General features: G+C 43.4%; 1 protein-coding gene across 15 annotated transcripts in view; it reads left to right on the top strand.

Moving 5' to 3' along the window:
• The first annotated feature begins 1,168 nt into the window (after window positions 1-1,168).
• The window catches only part of RUBCN (rubicon autophagy regulator), a 75,007-nt gene continuing 55,501 nt past the window's right edge, over window positions 1,169-20,674 (top strand). For 7 of the 15 annotated variants that reach the window (XM_077487623.1, XM_077487630.1, XM_077487629.1 and 4 more), the window contains exons 1-3: window positions 1,169-1,299; window positions 8,262-8,415; window positions 13,331-13,417. In XM_077487623.1, coding sequence (XP_077343749.1) covers window positions 1,187-1,299; window positions 8,262-8,415; window positions 13,331-13,417 — 354 coding nt within the window. In that variant the 5' untranslated portion in view covers window positions 1,169-1,186. The remainder of the gene's footprint in view (window positions 1,300-8,261; window positions 8,416-13,330; window positions 13,418-20,674) is intronic. The other 8 variants (XM_077487631.1, XM_077487635.1, XM_077487634.1 and 5 more) reach the window with 4 other exon arrangements.

Here is a 20,674-nt window from a genome sequence, read left to right as displayed (position 1 = left end):
TATACCGCTAGCCTCCAGCGAGTAACCATTGCTTACCTTTGGCTCTGAAGAAAGGGGGTCACCCCCGAAACGCGTCAGCCATTTTCGTTGAGGTATTTGCCAATTCATCTGACATCTGATCTGAATTTGTCGAAGTTCGGTGCGATGGATTCAATTGTATTGATTTTGCCTTTGATCAATACTTGTTTGTGAGTAGCCATTTTGCTATTTGTTCTGCGTTTAATAAAGCTCCTTTTATGGTAATGCACTAGGTCAGTGCACCTTCCTTTTTGTTTTGTTTTTCTCCAGTATCCGAACACCCAATGTTCTAAAGGAGGGCTGCAAGACCTTTTGACACTACCATCTTAAACTGTCGGTATCACACTTCAAAGACCAAGGCACCAGAGCGCAGGAGAAGTTGTTGTTTTTGTACCATCTACTGATAGAACAGAGCCTTGGAGGCACTTTACACATGCTCAGCTTAATGTGTATTGCTAGAGAGTTTATTTAGTTTTATTTGGAAGGGTGCATGTGATTAGCACAGGGCCAATCAGCACTAAAGTCAGGGGTCCTGCAGCCACATAGGACAGTCAAGGGAGAATGAAAACCCCTCCTACAAGCCTTAACCAGACATTGATAGAAGTCACAGGCCTGCTATATACTGCTGATGAGAAAAGGTATTTATCGGTTTATATTTACTAAAATAATTGCATTTCATGTCCTGTGGGAGAACAGATATAATGAATGCAGGGTCCTGGGTTTAGTAAAACTTTAACCCTCTCCTGCCCCCTCCTCACATGTTATCTTTAATACTGTCTTTAGTAACGTGTCAATTAACCCTTCACCTCCCTTGCCCTGCCCAACCCCTTCCTCTGTGAATGACCTGTACATAAATGTATCTTAGTAACTACTTTAGTAAACCAGCCTCATCTTGTACACACGTCATCTTAGGAAAGGGTGGCTCTGCATTCCTTCTTCATTAGTCAGAGCAATCTAAATGTTCCATAGGGTTCCATAGGTACAGCGCCCCTAGCGGCACTCATGCACAGTGCAGGTGTGTTGCCTATGGAGTCACAGCTTGTACGGAAGGAGCGCGGTGTGAGGTTATGGGCGGGGCCTGGACGGGTTAGCATGTGATTCTATAGGCGGGGCCTGGGACGGGTTAGCGTGTGCTACTATGGGCGGGGCCTGGACGGGTTAGCGTGTGATGCTATGGGCGGGGCTCGAGCAGGTTTTGCTGTGTTTTGACGTGAGATGGAAAGTGTCGGCGCCGGGTGGAGACATGGAGATCGGCGGCCTGCACCGGGAGCGATCCGAGGGGTGAGTGACAGGTCCAGGGAATGGATGAGAGCTGGAGGGATGGATGGGGGAGGGCGGCCTGCCTGCTATTTGCCCTTCAGGGTATTTAGCCGAGTGTGGTGACCCTGCCCCATGAGCCCCTTATATAATGAGTCAGTGCGGACGCTTGGCAACCAATTGGGTGCATGCTGGTTTCCTGTGTGCAGCACATGTCCTTCCTCTCCTTATCACCAGATCAGAGGACACACGACATTCCTGTCACTGCAACACACATGCAATTCTTCACCAAGCATGGGAAAGGTAAACATTGTTCTGGTCAGGTGTGATCTCAGTAATAATAGGAGTGTGCTGGTACACCTCTGTACAGGGGATGGCACTCTCCAGCTGTGACACCAAAATGCATAGACCCAGGCCCTGTACCCTATAAGATTCCCGACATCACATAACACTCCTCTCCTAATTTCATCGTGCCTTTTATAGCCAATAATTGTGTAGATTTGGCCTATGGTGGTTAAATGCAAAGATCATATGTGACATATCAGTTTGTCACTAACAGCTGTGACATATATACACACACCCTGATCAGCCATAACCCAGCAAGGCATGGACTCCACTACACCTTTAAATTTATGCTGTGGTATCTGGCACCAAACTGTCAGGAGCCGATCCTTTAACCATGTGCCAACTGCGCTGTAGCCGTCATTTTCTTATAGAGTAAGAAAATGTGATCGGTATGATCCTCCGGACGCTGCTGATCACAGATCAGGGTAAAGGGCCAATTGGCAGCTCTTTACCACATGATCAGCCATTTCCAATCACAGCTGATCACAATGTAAACACACTTGCTGGTAAGGATGAGCTCACACCTGTTCACAAGCAGAGTACTAATCACAGGCAGTGAAAAATTGGGGGGCTCTGCATGCGTGGCTTATGAACAGACCTGAGCTCATCCTTACTTGCTGGTTATCCGCATTCCTTTCCTTGCACTGTCACCTTTCCTTGTAACCGGCTGGAGTAAAAGGGACATCTACACTGATCGTCAGTGTCCTGATGATCAGTGCTGCCTCATCGGTGCCACCTATTAGTACCCACCAGTGCAACCTCATCAGCACACATCAGGAGAGAAATTACCTGTTTGCATAATTTTACCACCGAAACTAAGAAACTTTTTTTTTTTTTTACATTTCAGTATTTTTCTTTTAACAACAAAAACACCTCAATGGTGATTAAGTACCACCAAACCAAAGCTGTATTTGTGAGAAAAAAATAAGAGATTCATATGGGTGCAGTGTTTCATGACCGCACAATTGTCGTTCAAAGTGCGACAGCACTGAAAATTGGCCTGCTCAGGAAGGGGGTAAAAGTGCCCAGTAGGCAAGAGGTTAAGACTTGTTTTTCTTTCCAGAAGCTCAATTTGATTGAGATCTGGAGGCCAAGTCAACACCTCAAACGCATTGTTGTGTTCCTCAAACCATTCTTGCATTCATCAGACCAGGCTCCTTCTTCTTTTGCTCTGTGATGCAGTTCTGATGATCACATGCCCATTGTAGGCACTTTTGGCTGTGGACACGTGTCAGCATGGACACTGTCACCAGTCTTCGGCTAGGCATCCCCATACCGAACATACTGTGATGTAGAGCTGCGCGATTAATCATTAAAAAAACTGCGATCTCGATTCACCCCCTCTGATGATCTCTTCTGCTGAGAGTATTCTTTCATATAAACAAGTGGAGAGATTATCTGCTCACTCAGCTGTCAAAAGAAAGCATCCAGGGCAATCTGCCAAGTTTAGAACTTGAAACATTTTAACTAACTTCTTAGATCAAAGGGAAAGAACTGTGTAAACAAATAATCTGGGCAGTCTGCCAAGCTTTCAACCACAGTAAATGCAGGAAGTTTAACCACTTAAAGTCTAAGTCTTTTTTCTGACACTTCTTTCTTAAGTTAAAATCAATTTTATATATAATATAAATAAATATAATTTTAGCAGAGACCCTAGGGAATAAAATGGCAATTGCTGCGATATTTTATGTCACACTGTGTTTGCCCAGCAGTCTTTCAAATGCAATTGCAAAAAAATACACTTCAATAAATAAAAAATAAAAAAAAACGGTGAAGTTAGCACAATTTTTTTATTTTTTTTTGTTTTAATGTGAAAGATGATGTTGCGCTGCTAGAATCGTGATCTATCTTTTAAGCAAAAAATCGTGATTCTCATTTTAGCCAGAATCGTGCAGCTCTATGTGTGACACCTTTCTATTGGAACCAGCGTTAGCTTTTTCTTAGCAATTTGAGCTACAGTAGTTCTTCTATCGGATTGGACTACATGGGCAAGCCTCTGCTTTCTCAGTGAGCCTTGGTTGTCCGTGACCCTGTCACCGATCTCACAAGAGCTGCAGTTAAGGAGTTGCTCTGACCCAGTTATCCAACTATTACAATTTGGCCCTTGTCAAAGTTGCTCAAATTCTTAACCCCCATATACACTATCAGATTTTCTGATGATTTTTTTTCCTTCAGATTTACCAAAACCATATAATATAAGGTCAAACCTTAGGAGTTTCAATTTGTATGCAATTGGGCAGGCATGGTTTTGGTAAATCTGAAGACAAAAATCAGCAGAGAATCTGATAGTGTGTATGGGGCTTAATGCTTGTTATGTTTTTCTGCTTTCAACACATCAACAAAGGGGACAACATGTTCACCTGCTGCTAGAGCTGCACAAGTAATCGTTAAAAAATCGTGATCTTGATTCAACCCCCTTGAGATCTCTATTGCAGAGATTGCCAATGCTTTTATATAACAAGTGGAGAGACTTATCTGCCCGCTCTATTGTCAAAAGAAAACATTGACAGTCTGACAAGTTTTGAACATGAACATTGTAACTAAGGCTGGATTCACACCTATGCATTTTTAGTGCGTTTTGCATTTTGCAGATTTGCACTACAGTCCATTTAACATGGGTTCCTATGGAACACATTCTGTAGTGCAAATCTGCAAAATGCATAGGTGTGAATCCAGCCTAACTCTTCCTTCTTAAGCCTCATACACATGGTTGGACTTTGTACAAACTTTTATGTGGACTTTTGTACAAAGGGCGTGGTCCACAAGTTTGTATTGCATACACACGGTCGGACTTTTTGACAACAAACACGAACGTAGTGACGTCACAACGTACTGACGCCACTTCAAAAGAGGACGTTCAATGACTCCAGCGCCACCTTTGGTCAACTTCTGTATTGTAGTCTGATCTTTTGCATTGGTTCTGAGCATGCATGTTTGTACCTTGTACAAAAGTCCGATGCTTTTGCGTATACACGGTCGGACTTTGCTCCATCGGACTTTTGTTGCCAGAAAGTTTGTCCGTTCGCACAGCCAACAAAAGTCCGATGAAAACAGAAAATTTCGGATGTTGCTCCAAAACAGCTAATTTGCATGTTTGTTGTCAAAAAGTCCAACCGTGTGTACGGGCCTTTAGATCAAAGGGATAAACTTCTATGTGTAAAGAAAAAATCCAGGCAGTCTGCCAAGTTCTTAACAATGTGTAAATGCAGGAAGTTCAACCACTTAAAGCATAAATCTTTTTCTGACACTTGTTTCTTAAGTTAAAATCAATATTTTTTTGCTAGAAAATGACTTGGAACCCCCCAAATATATATATATATTTATTAGCAGAGACCCTAGGGAATAAAATGGCAATTGCTGCGATATTTTATGTCACACTGTATTTGCCAAGCAGTCTTTCAAACGCAATTTATTGAGAAAAAATACACTTAAAAACGATTCTCGTGGCGTATCTTCTAAGAAAAAAAAAATCATGATTCTCATTTTAGCCTGAATCGTGCAGCTCTACCTGCTGCCAATTTTCAGATGCCATTGTAATGAGATAATCAACTTTATTCACATTGTCATAAAGTTCTGACTGATTAGTTTGTATATTTTCCATGGACAGATATTGTATCCACCTGTCAGGGGTGACCCTGATGCAGTATAGAGCAGGTCTGCATTGTGAGTGATTCTCTCTGGATGTGTCACTTACAATGTAAATGCAGTGAGATTTTTTTTCAGCATATCACATTGTTTCCTTTTTTATTCCTTTATTGAGAGTGTACAAAGTTGCACTTCATTGAGGTCTCTGTACAGCAGTGCGTTGTGGTGTGATAACCTGCAGTGCCAGATAAATGCAGCATTGTGGTGTGAATGGGGCACATCATGGAAAGCAGTCGTTTTTTATGGGGCTGATTTACTAAAGCTAGAGAGTGCAAAATCGGGTGCAGCTCTACATAGAAACTAATTGGCTTACAGATTTTTGTATTTTTTTTTTTTCAAAGCTTAATTGAACAAGTTGAAGTTAAAAGCTGATTGGCGATCATGTAGAGCTGCACCAGATTTTGTACTCTCCACTTTTAGTAAATAAACCCCTATGCGTCTCTGCTGTGACTGGCAATGATCAGGTGCAGAAAAAACCTGTCACTCCACATAGCATGAATAGACCATAAACGCATGTATGTCAGTGCTGGCAAGAATGACGCTTGAGGCTACATTCACACTTGATTATTCTCTGAAAAGCGATCTGTGATTAATTGCTTTTCATAGTGTGACTAACCAGCCACTGTTATTCAGGTAGAGATCCTGCCACCTTCCGAATCCCTGTTTGGGTTCTTTTTGCAAAATGGCCATTTGCAATGGGACTAATGCACTGCAACCCCAAGCCAAGCGTTTGGCTCGTAGTTACAGTTCAGCCCGTATGGGTGTGTTTGGCAGGCGGTACTGACAGTCAACTCGTCATGCTGCATTAAATTTAATGCAAAACATGTAAACGTACCCTCCAGGTGTATTGTAGGCCTTGGGTGGGTGCCTCAAACGGAGGTTTTACCAGCTCTGGCCACACATATGAAAGAGGCCATAGAGGAGTGATTCTCAACTAGGGTTCCTCCAGAGGTTGCTAGGGGTTCCTTCAGCATTGGACCATTTCTGCCTCTCGAATAAGTTCCCACTGACACCATTGATCTTTTTAACTATCTGTAGGGAGGTAATTCTTCCCAATGACCACAAGTGTAAGGACCATTCTTCCCACTGACCATCACACTAATGTATCATGAGTTGTAGATTTCTCATTTTCAGCAGTGGTTGCCTGAGACCGGAGAACTATTTCAAGGGTTCCTCTGTGTTGGAAAGGCTGCCTTAGAGAATGAAAAGTGAAATCTGTTTTGCTGCGTTGTCTGATTTCCTTATTGTTCTTCATTTCAGTTTTCACAATCGCCCTGGTCTGGTTGCGTTCTATGATATAATAGGTTACTGCTATCAGACTTGTGAAATCTTCTCACTATGTTTTCTCCTGTGAAATTTGCTCCAGGGTGAACGTGGGCACATTCCACAATCCTTCTCTAGCCAAAATGGCAGTAAACTGTTTTGGCTGGACATACACTTAATATTTTGTTTGGGTTCCTCCGTCTGAATCGTTTGATGTACAAAGTAATGCAGCCAAAGGTGACACCAGATGACTTTGCTTTCACAGGTCACCAGTCTGGAAGTTTCCTTTAGATGAGTAATGCACTTGGAAAACAGAGTGTCTCCAGCATTGTTTGCAGAGTAGTTTGTTCTCAGGGTTCCATTGTATCTGCTCAGGTGGAATTTGTGAGTAAACGGTCTTTATTGTTAGATATGGAGAGAATCTGAGGCTGAGACACTGAAAAAACAATGCAGAGGTGAGCAACATGTAAGGAAATTGGTGAACTGCTATTGCTGACTCCTGCTCCATGCCTGTCATCCTAATCCTTCCTTTGCGACTAGGGTGTGACTATTCTAGAACAAGTTTGGGTATATCAGGTGCCAGGATATATAATACAGCTGAGGGCTTTCACACTGGAGCGGTGGCGCTAGCAGGACATACACTGCTCCTTCACCGCTCCTGCCCATTGAGATCAATGGGGCAGTTGGCTATACTGCCGGCAAAGTGCCTCTGCAGAGGCGCTTTGCGGTGGATTTTAATCCTTTCTCGGCCGCTAGCACGGGGTAAAACCACCCCTGCTACCGGCTGAATAGTGCCGCAAATCCGACGGTAAAGCGGCAGCCACTTTTACCACCAACACGCCTCCCGCCCCAATGTGAAAAGTGTCTTACAGTCAGTGCGATTTGTCTTTTGTGCTGCTGGCTGCATTTAGCAATTCATTAAAATCCTCCATCCTCCATCCTCCAATCTTCCCAATCGCTGCTGTAATCTTCTGTCGCTAACGGGGTTAGTAGAGCCAAAGGACCTGTCGTAGGTACTCGTCAAGAGTGCCGACTACACTTCCCTTTTTGCCCTCCTCCATTCGTAGAAGCGGTGCTACAGCATCGATATGGGGGGGGGGGGGGTGTGTGGGGTGGGGGGGCTTTTGTTTATCTGCTCATCCTTCATTCATAGATCACTTTTCATTTATAAAAGCTATAGTACAGTTTCAATGAATGGAGAGGAGGCTGAAAGGGCGAGCACAGCCCGCCACTCTTGATGAGTGAATATGACAGGTCCCTGGTTCTTTTAACCCTCCTGCTGCACTGAAAGATCGCGGCGGTGGTGGGGGGAGGATGATTTAAATGTATTTTGCATTCAACAGCACCAGGGACACATTGCATGAACTGTAAGTAATGTCCATTGTGCTGATTTCTTATTTTTATTTTTTAAACCTTATTTGATTAAACGTATGCTTCAAAAAATAAAAATAAAAAAATAAAATCTAGGCTTTACATGTAAATATTTTCCTATCTTTAAGATGCCAATAGTACAAGATTCATGGGGGTAACCTTGCAAACGGAGCTTTTGTTTTATTTTATTTTACATCTTTTACACTCAGAGAGACTTCTCCTTTTAAATCTGTTTGTCTTCTGAGACTGCGGTCTAATGAGAACTCTATTGCTGACCTGTCAAACAGACCAGCAAAGTCAGCAAGATCAAGACCTACCATACTTTCCTGTTTAACTGTGTCCATTTCCTCTGTCCTCAACAGGGATGAACACTGGAGACTTCTGGATAATCTGAAAACCACGGTGGAAGGGCTGGTCTCTGGAAACAGCCGCAATGTGTGGTCAAAGTATGGAGGACTGCAGAGGCTTTGCCGAGATATGAGTAGTATTCTACAGCACGGCCTCCTCTGTGATCAGGTAATGTATAATAAGTGTGCCTGTCAGCACTGCTAAACAACATACTGTATAGGTTACCATTTAAACAAGACCTGTTATCTTTATGACACCTTTATGACACCAGTGAAAATAGCTTGTTCATATCCTTTACCTACACAATACTGGTAACAAGGGCTCCTAAAATAGCACTCAAGGCTAGGAAATGTTATCATCTTAGATTTACTCTTCTTACGTCAGTGACAGGATATACTCTTAGAATCTGATACTGCCTTGACGCTCCAAGAGAATCATTATCTGCTTTGTGGAATAAACGTGCATATACACTGGGGCTAAAAGCGTATGTCAGGGAGAAGTAAAAAAATAAATATATATATATATATATATATATATATATATATATATATATATATATATATATATATATATATATATATATATATATATATATATATATATATATATATATATATATATATATATATATATATATGTATGTATATGTACTATTAGTACATATCTGGAATACATGCACATTTTTCATATAATTGCTTTTTGCAAGTACAGAAAATGAAGGGCTCTTGTGCACAGGTGTACTTAACCACTTCAATACTGGGCACTTATACACCCATCCTTCCCAGACCAATTTTTAGCTTTCAGCGCTCTCACACTTTGAATGCCAATTACTCAGTCATGCAACACTGTACCCAAACCAAATTTTTATCATTTTTTCATACAAATAGAGCTTTCTTTTGGTGGTATTTTAATCACCACTGTGTTTTTGTTTTTATTTTTTGCGACATAAGTGAAAAAAGAGCGAACTTTAAAAAAAAAAAAAAAAAACGCTTCCCTTTTTTTTTAATTTTGTTTCTATGATAAAATTTTGCAAATAAGTAATTTATGTTCATAAATGTGGGCCGAAATGTATACTACAACATCTTTGGTAAAAATAACCCAAATTAGTGGATATTATTTAGTCTCTGTGAAAATTATAGAGTCTACAAGCTATGGTGAAAATCACTGAAAATTGTTCACACCTGATGCACTGAAGGCCTATGTCATTTCTTTTTCCTACAATTCTTGGAATATTAAGAATTTTTTCTTTTTTCACAAAATTGTCATAATAAGTTATTTCTCACACACAGCATATGCATACCTTCAATTACACCCCAAAATACATTCTGCTACTCTTCCTGAGTACGGCGATACCACTTGTGTGTGACTTTTACATAGCCTGGCCACATACAGAGCACCAACATTGAAGTAGAACCTTCAGGCGTTCTAGGAGCATAAATTGCACATCACATTTCATTCCTACCTATCACACTTTTGAAGGTCCTTGAGCACCAGGACAGTGGAATTACCCACAAAATTTTTTGGGGAATTTTTTTTGGAAAGCAAACACCCCAACGTATATTCTATGAGGCATGGTCTGGTGACAGGTACTCTGTTGGGCTGGTGACGGGTACTCTGTTGGGCTGGTGACGGGTACTCTGTTGGGCTGGTGACGGGTACTCTGTTGGGCTGGTGACGGGTACTCTGTTGGGCTGGTGACGGGTACTCTGTTGGGCTGGTGACGGGTACTCTGTTGGGCTGGTGACGGGTACTCTGTTGGGCTGGTGACGGGTACTCTGTTGGGCTGGTGACGGGTACTCTGTTGGGCTGGTGACGGGTACTCTGTTGGGCTGGTGACGGGTACTCTGTTGGGCTGGTGACGGGTACTCTGTTGGGCTGGTGACGGGTACTCTGTTGGGCTGGTGACGGGTACTCTGTTGGGCTGGTGACGGGTACTCTGTTGGGCTGGTGACGGGTACTCTGTTGGGCTGGTGACGGGTACTCTGTTGGGCTGGTGACGGGTACTCTGTTGGGCTGGTGACGGGTACTCTGTTGGGCTGGTGACGGGTACTCTGTTGGGCTGGTGACGGGTACTCTGTTGGGCTGGTGACGGGTACTCTGTTGGGCTGGTGACGGGTACTCGGGTACTCTGTTGGGCTGGTGACGGGTACTCGGGTACTCTGTTGGGCTGGTGACGGGTACTCGGGTACTCTGTTGGGCTGGTGACGGGTACTCGGGTACTCTGTTGGGCTGGTGACAGGTACTCGGGTACTCTGTTGGGCTGGTGACATACTTTGGCTGCTGACAAGTCCTCTTTATTGAGGGGGGGCAATCATTGTGTGTGTTGGTGTACACTGTGAGCGGTAACGAGATGTTACCGCAAAATCCTTCTCACACACGATTGGTATGTGAGGAGGAGAACCCGGTAACATCTTGTTACCGTGGTTTGTTGACATTCTTTGACCATCTGTGATTGGAAACAGCCGGTCACGTGGTAAAGATCAAATTTCATTGCGATCAGAGTTGGGCTGTGTCAGGGTGACAGGCCTCGTCCCCGATCGCCGCTCAATGGGCGCCGTGCATGTGGGCAGTACATGGGACCAGCTGTGATTGGACACAGCCGGTCACTTGGTAAAGAGCCATTTTGTATTGACTCTTTACACAGATCTGGGATGGGCTGTGTCCAGGGGCCCGCAGGAGCGGCGAGAAACCGAGGATGTCATATGACGCCCGCACAGGATGGGAGATCCCATCTGCGAACGTCATATGACTATAGCCTGGTATTGAAGTGGTTAAAGCATGCTTGTAAGGGCACTTTCACACTGAGGTGCTGGTGCGGCGGTGGCGGTAAAGTGCTGCTATTTTTACGGGCGCTTTACCATTGTTTTAGTTTAGTTTTCGCTTTTTTGCCGTCGCTGCAGCGGTGCTTTGCCGGCGCTGCCTATTGATTTCGCTCCTGAAGCGCCTCAAAGGTGCTGCTTGCAGGACTTTTTTTTTTTTTTTTTTGCGTCCTGCCAACGCACAGCTCCAGTTTGTAAGCACATGGGCTTTCACACTGGAGTGACAGGAGAGGCACTTTGCAGGTGCTATTTTTAATGCTGTAGCACCTGTAAAGCACCTCGGTGTGGAAGTAGCTTGTCAGCCTTGCAATGCCTCATGGGACTTGTAGTTCTGCAACAGCTGGAGGGCTGCCAGTTTGAGACACCTGCTCTAATGGGAGTGGTTTAAAAATTATCAATCACAGCTGTCGAGCACTATTGCAGAAATCTGCTGGGCCTGCATCTCTTTAGCCGTTATTTCCTGTTGGGAGTATCTTGCCAAAAATGACATTTATGTTGCAGGGGGTACCTGAAATTGTATCTAAGGCCCCATTCACACCTGAACATAGCGTTTTCAGGCAGAAAATCGTGTGGTTTTTTTACCATGATTTGCAGCATTTTTTGCAGTGATTTTGTGCAGGACAAAGGGTCACCAATGTAAAAAGAAAAACTACCAAATCTGCCCCCTCTGAACGACAAAAAAGGGTCCAGAACTTGTTTTGAGCTTCAGGTGACACGGAGTGGAGATGTGAACCATCTCCATTGAGAATAATAGATTTTTTCCCCTCCAGTGTTTTGCAGCTTCAAGCTACAAAACACTCAGGTGTGAATGGGGTCTTAGTGTAGACTTCTGGGTAAATTGGTGAGCCAATCACACAAGCAGGAAATTATGTATCTGGGGGGGGGGGGGGGGGTGGTTAGTACAGAACACCTCCAGGTAGCCATATTGCATTGCATTTTCAGAAAATTACAGAGCTGCAGATTGAAAAGGAAAGGTAATTTTTATTCAATTACAATATGACCTGTGTCGTGATTGTATATGCTATATTATTTTTTTTCTTTCTTTGCTATTTTTTTTTCTCCAGTGGAGAAAGTGAGTTACCCTTTAAAGCAATATTAAAGTCTTGTGTTTTTTATTTTTTAAATAGCAAACATATTATACTTACCTGCTCTTTGGAATGGTTTTGCACGGAGCAACCTGGATCCTCATCTTCTCGGGTCCCACGCTGGCGGTCCTTGGCCCATGGCTTTGTGTGTCCATTGACACACGGAGCTGCGGCTCGGCCTCGCCCCCTCGGTCTCCTGATTGGCTCATTGCCTGTGATTGACAGCAGCAGGAGCTAATGGCTCTTGCTGCTGCCAAAATCCAATCAATAGTGTGAGTGCCCTGAGATGCAAGGCTCTCGTAGACGTCACTGGCTTGAGAGGGGGCTCGGGTAAGTATTGGGGGGTTGCTGCACACAGAAGGATTTTATTATGCATGAAGGTAAAAAACCTTGTGCCTTTACAACCACTTTAATTACTGATGTTTTTTACACAGGATCTTGCTGCCAGAAAGATCCTGTGTGATAGATTATATATATATATATAAAAAATCTATCTGTGTATGTAAAATTCTTCTTTTAGCACTGGGGTAGGACGAAGTGCATCAGGGTATGTGGTTTGGTGGAGACATGTAAGCTGAGGCCGCTCCTTTACCGTTTATTCACCTGGGTAGGTCGGGAGTAGCTGCGATACTTTCTTCTTTACATTTACTAACCCCGTGCAGTTGGTATTGGGACAAGCTTGTAACCCATGATTATGGGACACAGGGATCGGCTTGCACCTCTCCTTTGAGTGGCACCAAAAGCAATCAAACAGGTCGTAGAGGGTTGCCAAGATTTACATTTTGTGCTTGCAACATTTCTAAATAGATGAAACTTGTGGAAATGTGAATTTACTGGAGAGATATTTTTTTGTTAATACATACATTTAAGGAGTGACAAGACCCTATGTAAATCCTGTTTTTTTTTTTTTTTTTTTTTCCCCTTTGCATGCCCATTAATTTGAGGGTGCTGGTCAGGGAAGCACCCCATAGAACTTGCCATTTTGGCTTCTGATTTCTGTATATTCAGTAAAAAACCTTAGGAAAATTTTCTAAACTTTTCAACTTCCCCCAGTCACCCTTTCATGATGGTTATTGTCATCCAGTGCCCAAGAATGGCCATATTCTCATTCAAATCTGTTGGCTGAAACATTCTGAGGTGGGGTTAGCTATATTTTCTGAAAATCTCCCCTTTCCTTAGCAGGTCTATAATCAGGCGCATGACTACTGGAACTTTGTGAAGAGCAGTCAGCGGTTGAACCCTGGATCATCACCTCAGGTGGAGCAGGTACTCTTTAGCAAAGTCTCTGGTAGTACAACAGATTTTGCAGAACGTGGTTTGAAGAAGACACTACCTTTTTTAGGGATTAGGGCCACGTTCGCACTTGCGTTTTTGCCCCGACAGCTTGCAGATGCGAGAAAACCTGTGGGGGGGGGGGGGGGGCGGGGTCTCAGTAAGCTGCTGGAGGCAACCCTATTGAAAGCAAGTGCAGCCACTCACAAGGAAACGCTATGTGACAATTTCCTTGCAAGTGATCCGCCCTGGCTTCAGACTATGCAGATTATGGTCAGTGGATCACTTGCAGGTAATCACTGCATAGCGATTACATTCCAGTGGCTGCAATTAGCTGCAGGAGCTGGTGTTCTGTTGATATGTGCCCACCGTCGAAAAGTGCCCGCGCATTCGCAGGATGGAACAGCACTCCAGCTGGAGTGATGTCACCATAGCGCATGCGTACATCGTAGGAGCCTTTTTTCGACGGGAGATACCATTTGACGGGCACAAATTAATGCTATGCAAACAGCTGAGGGACACCGTATTTGTCATATTGTGCCTTGCTGTTGTGCCCCGGGTTTACAGTGAGGCACAATCTGACCTCTACGGTGTCCCTCCGCTTTTTTTGTAGCTTTCAATTGTGCCCGTCGCATGGTATCTCCCATAGAAAAAACCCTCCTACGATGTTCACGTGCTCTATGGCAGTGTTTCTCAACTCCGGTCCTCAAGGCGCCCCAACAGGTCATGTTTTTAAGCTTCCCATTATTTTGCACAGGTGATTTGATCAGTTTCACTGCCTTAGTAATCACCAAGCCGTTTCACCTGAGGGAAATCCTGAAAACATGATCTGTTGGGGCGCCTTGAGGACTGGAGTTGAGAAACACTGCTCTATGGGGTTGTCACTCCAGCTGATTGGTAAATCGGCTGGAGGGCCCTTCTGTTCTGTGAATGCGCGGGCACTTTTCGACGGCGGGCACAAATCAATAGAACACAGACAGCCTCCCATTGCCTTCTGTGGGGCTGCCTCCCGCAACCAATTGCTGGGAACCCCTCTTCCATCGCTGATCTTCTTGCATCTACACAGTCAGGAAAAGACACAGGTGTGAATGTAGCCTAATAGCACTATGTTGTGTTTCATGCATAATTCCCACTATTGTAAATCGGGGCATTTTTAAAGCTCATGTTAAAAGTAACAAAATGAAAATGAGTAGCCAATTAAATGATAAAATAACAAAACCAGCTTTTGCTGCAACAGTCACCTTCAATCAAGAAATTTTCCCCACATACCTTTTTTATTTATTTATTTTATTTTTTCCATGTTGCTAGATGTCCTCAGTCTGACCAGCATCGTTCAACACACTTTTTTTTATTTTTTATATGGAAACAACATTAAGGGAATACAAATTTGTACAAACAAAATCACATGAAACTAAACCCAACCCCAAAAAAAGAGAAGGGGTGGGGGAATAAAATGAACCCTACCCCCCACTCTAGGAGTATATATGAAATAAAAAAAAAGGACAAAAAAAAAAACCAGTATCCAATATTACAAAGTACATAGTACCTATATGTTTAACACACTTCTTCTAAGCCAAGGTTATCCTGTATACACCCCCATCCAATGACTGCACAGTGATAGCAGAAGTAGCAGAGTGATGAGCGCATTTTTGTGTCAATCTGCTCTCTCCTCCTATCAGTATACTTCTTATTGGCACATGAACTGCCTGGCTTTCTGCTCTTACACTTTTTAGTCCTTCTGTACAGGGACTGCAAGAGGCTGATGCCAGCTCAAACTTTTGCACTGCTTGCATTAAAAAAATAAATACACGTGGTGATCTATTAATGGCTACAAAGAACAGAGGCTTTCAACTCATATGCTAATTATAGTTGCTTTCTATATTCTGCTGTAATAGGCAGTATGACACACTGAGAATCTAAAGGCACACCTAAACAGATTGCTAAAATGCTCTTTCTGTGGTGTATGCTCACTAATAAATTGAGTCATTGTATTTCACAATCTCCTACCATCATCCCCTGGGCTGAACTGCTGATGGTGACTCACATAGACTGACAGTTTCTGCATGCTGCATAGATAGTGGAAAGCTTTGGCGAGTTAGCGATTTCCAGGTTGAGGGCATACATTTCAGTCTAATAGGTTTGAATGATTTTGTGGTATATTTTACTTTCAGACCACAAGAGGTTAAATACAGCAAATGTGTTTAATAACGCAAGACGGAAATAATGCTATGCAAATAGGCTTCCTGGCAGGCTTTGTATCTGCAGGCATTAGTGTAGTGCGTTCTTTCTGTAGGGGATTTCCGGGCTGTATTAGTCAATGAGTTATTGTCCAGAAGTTCTTTTCTCCCACTGTATGCATTAATTATACAGCATTCTCGTTGGGCACAATGAGCTGTATTTTGTCAAGTGCTTTTTATGCATTAACACACACAGGCAAACGTAAAGCCATGTGTATACTTTAGTATTGACTTGTGAATATGTGACTTGTTTAGATGTCTTAACTTGGATTTTTAGGCCCTGTTCCCACTGGCATTAAAAGCAAACATTTGATTTGCCTTTTTTTTTTAACGCTCCTCAAATGCCTAGCAAAGCAATCTGTATCAGTGTTGCCAACCTTGTCAGTATTTTTACTGGCAGCCAGTAAAAAATGGGCACTTTTCTCCTGCCAGTAACAGCAAAAGGTTGCCAGTAAAAAATATGGCTGTGACGCTTGGAGGAGATCATCCAAGTGCCTGCTACAGTGTGTTTGGCAGAGGTGGTGCTGCATCGTGTGAAGTCATGGTGCAAGGGAGCTGCGTGGAGTGGCTGGAGCCTTGTGTGTGGGTCTGCGGGACAGGAGCAAGGCAAGCTGGGAGCGGGACTGTTAGTGCTGTGTGAACTGCAGTGGACTGATTGGAGCATCTGGCATGGAGAGAGACTGGCACTGACTCAGGAAGGGACGTAACATGTTAGTGAGGTGTCATCATCATCTGTGTTTCTGGACACTGCGTTTGTGTCACTGTAAAGCCCTGTACACACTATCAGATTTTCTGCTGATTTTTTTATTTTTATTTTTTTCCTTCAGATTTACCAAAACCATATAATATGAGGTCAAACCTTAAGAGCTTCAATTTGTATGCAATCAGGCAGGCCCTTCTACTACATGCTTTTGGTAAATCTGAAGACAAAAATCAGCAGAAAATCTGATAGTGTGTATGGGACTTTAGAGTCAATTTCGTGTGTGTGTGTGTGTGTGCCTGCCCATTCTAATTTCTTGCCCTCCTGAGTAAAATAAAATAAAATAAGAAATATGTTTTATTGCCTGAACATGTACCTTAAATCACATTGCAAATTGCATATTGTACTTGTTTGTAACCTAAATACTGAAATTTGCACTTTAAAACTATCATTTTATAACTTTTGGAAAAGCCAGTAAAAACTTGGCTGTAGCAGTACATTTTGGGTATCGCGTCAGTAAATTTCAATCTGGTAGTTTGGCGACACTGGTCTGCATTTGATAATATGAATATGGACAGCACACAGAGCTGTTCACATTGTGAAAACCTGTAGCGTTTGCGCCGCTGTCCTTCAAAAATAAAGCTACATGTTGAGTTTGGAAGGATTTGACGCTTCTCAACTCCTTCCATTCAAGTCTACGGTAGCATGCCAAGGCCTTAGAGGCATTTGATTTTTTTTTTTTTTGGCCTGTTTTCTGAAGTTTGTGAACATAAAGATTACGGGTTTGTTCACATCATATGTGTCCGGTAACGCAATGCGTGCATCGTAATATATTCCAAACTGCACCTCTCTAGTATGGGCTAGGAAACCTGCAATGCTCTGGATGTTGTGTAGCAGTGCCCAGTCATGTAGAGCAGTGCTCATCAACCCTGTCCTCAGGGCCCACTAACAGGCCAGGTTTTATGTATTACCTTAGGGAGATGCAGACTAGAATACTGCAATCACTGAGCAGAAAATGATATCACCTGTGATTTATTTCAGTTATCCTGCAAACCTGGCCTGTTAGTGGGCCCTGAGGAGAGGGTTGATGACCACTGATGTAGAGACTTGCTGGACCAGGTTGTATGTATGAATTAACAGTGGTTAAAAAAGAAGTAGTGGTTCACGTCTTCTCTGTCCTATTTCTTTTTTTATTTTGTTTGTTATAAATATATATGTATGTTATAAATGTGTCCATACAGTTAATATAAGTATGTATGGATATGATAGGGCATAACAAGTGTTCATTTCGTCAACAAAAATATTTTCATCTTCGTTTTCGTCAGCTGCATGTTTTCAGTGATTAAACTGTAAACAAAAATTAAAATTTGAATTAATGAAAACTTTGACGAAAATCAATTCCAATGAACGAAAACTGAATGAAAATGTGGGGAAGGGAGGTTTACCCACCTGAACTGCTTTCCTCAGAGCTCTACCAGCCTATTAAAGCCCCAGTCCCCTGACTCTATTGACAAACTTCATTGGCTGAGAGACTCAGACCCCATCAATCCGTTCCCATTCCTGTGCAGTTCCACATATTACAATCATTCACACGATCTCTTTGGCGCCCTCTGGCTTTTTTTTTTTTTTTTTTTATCGTCAACACAATTCCCAGCCTATAACAGCACACTCAGGTTTAAACATGTATTACACTACCACTTAGGAATAAGTAAGGGGCATCTACTAAGCTACTGAACAAAAAAAAACAAAAAAACAGAAAAAGGATTTTCTTATTTCTTATTAATATTTACGGGGTTGTAAAGTCTCCAGGTTTTTCACCTTTAAAGTGGTTGTAAAGGCAGCAGGTTTTTTTATCTTAATGAATTCTATGCATTGAGATAAAAAGCCTTCTGTGTGCAGCAGCCCCCCTGACACCTGAGGCCCCCTGTCCAGCAATGTCCCCGACTGTCTCAGCCATCCACGATTCTCTCTCCTAATTGGCTGAGACAGAGCAGTGGCGCCATTGGCTGACGCTTCTGTCAATCAAAGTCAGCTAGCAAAACAGGGGAGAGAGGGCTCGTGGGCTTGTGTCTGAATGGACACAAGGAGCTGTGACTCAGCTTGGGTGCCCGCATGGCAAGCTGCTTGCTGTGGGGATCCTGAACAGGAGGAAGGGGCCATAAGAGGGACCCGAGAAGAGGAGGATCTGGGCTGCTCTGTGTAAATCCACTGCAACAGAGCAGGTAAGTATAACATGTTTGTTTATTTTTATAGGAAGAAAAACAAGTCTTTACAAACACTTTAATGCACGCTATGCATTAAAGTGGTTATGCACCTAAAAAAAAAAAAATAAAAAAAAAATATTAAAAGCCAGCAGCTACTAATATTGCAGCTGCTGACTTTTAATAAAATCACACTTACCTGTCCCAGGGTCCAGCGATGTCGGTGGCAGATGACGAGCGATCGCTCGTCTCGCTGCTGCCCCCGCCGCCATCCTCTGTCTGGGAATCGGGAAGTGAAGCATCGCGGCTTCACTGCACGGTTCCCTACTGCACATGCGCGAGTCGCACTGCGCGTCTCCACTGGTCCCCACTGTGTCCTGGGAACTGTGTGTTTCCCAGAACACAACGGGGGGCAGGGGGTCTGCGGCGGTCTGCCCGGAAGTGGGGTGGGTGCAGATACCTGGATTATCCAGGTAACTGCACCCCCTTCCCCCGTGAAAGGTGCCGATTGTGGCACCGGAGGGATCAGATTAGCGGAACTTCCCCTTTAGGGTGAAGAACTGCTTTAAGGTGAAAAAACTTCTTCTGTGCTCCAGATCCCCCCCCCCCCCCTTTTAGCCTGTCCATTCCAGTGATTTGCATGACGCCAGCCATTGTCTCCTTCCTCATTGGATAGATTTTTAGCTGCAAGAGCTATTGGCTCCTGTCAATCAAATCTACTGGTAGGGGGCAGGGCCAAGTCCTGCTGTCTGCGCCAATGGACGCACATCTGCACGGAAAGCGGCTCTCCGTGGGGGCAACCGATGAAGAGAAGGAGCCAGGAGCGTTGCTGGGGCACCCCAGAAGAGGAGGACCAGGGCCACTCTGTGCAAAACCCTTACACAGAGGAGGTAAGTATATATTTACAATCACCTTTAATGTTGGTACTATATCATATAATATGTGCAATGGCATTACAGCCAACAAGGTTTACAGGTTTCTTTTTTTCATTTTTTGTTTTTTTTATAAATGTTAAAGTTGCACTTCCTTTTGTCAAAAAAGCAATATTTTTGTTTATTAATGAAACTTGGTTTTATTATTATTTTTAAGATGTTATATATCACAACAGCTTAATCTGTGTCTGTAGTGCATGTTCAAACCTTGATAAATAATTGCAAATTTTTTGATATTTACTCCAGAAGTATATAATGCATTTGGCAATTCTTAAAGTGATATTAAAAGCTTGACATTAAAAAACAAAACAAAAAAACAAACATGTTACACTAACCTGCTCTGTGCAATGGGTTTTGTACAGAGCAGCCCTGATCTTCTTCTTGGGTTCCCCCGCTGGCACTCCTGATTCTTCCCTCCTGCCGAGCGCCCCCAGAGGAAGCAGCTTGCTCTGGGGGCACCTGAGAAGGCTTGCTCCCAAGACTTTGCTCTGTGTGTCCATTCTCACACAAAGCCACGGCTCGGCCCCACCCCCCTCTCAATGAAAGTCCCTGGAGAGCCTAGGCTCTCATGCACATGGTGGGGGGGGGGGGGGGGGGAGGAGACTGCTGCACACAAAAGCTTCTTTTAACTTCATGCATAGAATGCATGAAGGTAAAAAAAAACCTTCTGCCTTTTTAGAACCAAGCATGTATTAAGGCTTACCTGTAGGTGCTGGCAACATCTCCTAAACCTCCACGGTTTAGGAGATATTTACACTAAAGCAGATCGCCGATGACTACGGCGCATGCGCACTTTAGAAAGGGCAGATCGTGCTGTTTCTAAAAGGGGTCATGCTCTCGCGCACATGTGCGGGAGTGACGTCAGGCGACTCTGGCCAGTCACAGAGCCAGAGTTCGTGGCCCCAGAAGGAAGATGGGTGAAGATGGGACACTCACTGCTAGTGGCGACCGCGGTGACATTGCAGGCTTCGGTCTCAGATAAGTCACACATAATGGGCTAGTAGCCCATTATGCTTTACCTTTGCAGGGAAATAAAGAGGAAGTAAAACCCACCAGGGTTTACTTCCTCTTTAACTTAACCCTTTAGGTTTTAGTCAATTAAAATATGACTAAAACAATTCAGATGACTAAAATACAATTAAAACTAAAATGGCATTTTAGTCAAAAGAATATGACTAAAA

The sequence above is a fragment of the Lithobates pipiens genome, unplaced genomic scaffold (assembly GCF_037356315.1).
Source record: "Lithobates pipiens isolate NorthernLeopardFrog02 unplaced genomic scaffold, aLitPip1_a1.2 Scaffold_18, whole genome shotgun sequence".
Lineage (NCBI taxonomy): Eukaryota > Metazoa > Chordata > Amphibia > Anura > Ranidae > Lithobates > Lithobates pipiens.
Note: the sequence above shows the minus strand (reverse complement) of the source record. Positions and strands in the feature narration are given on the sequence as shown.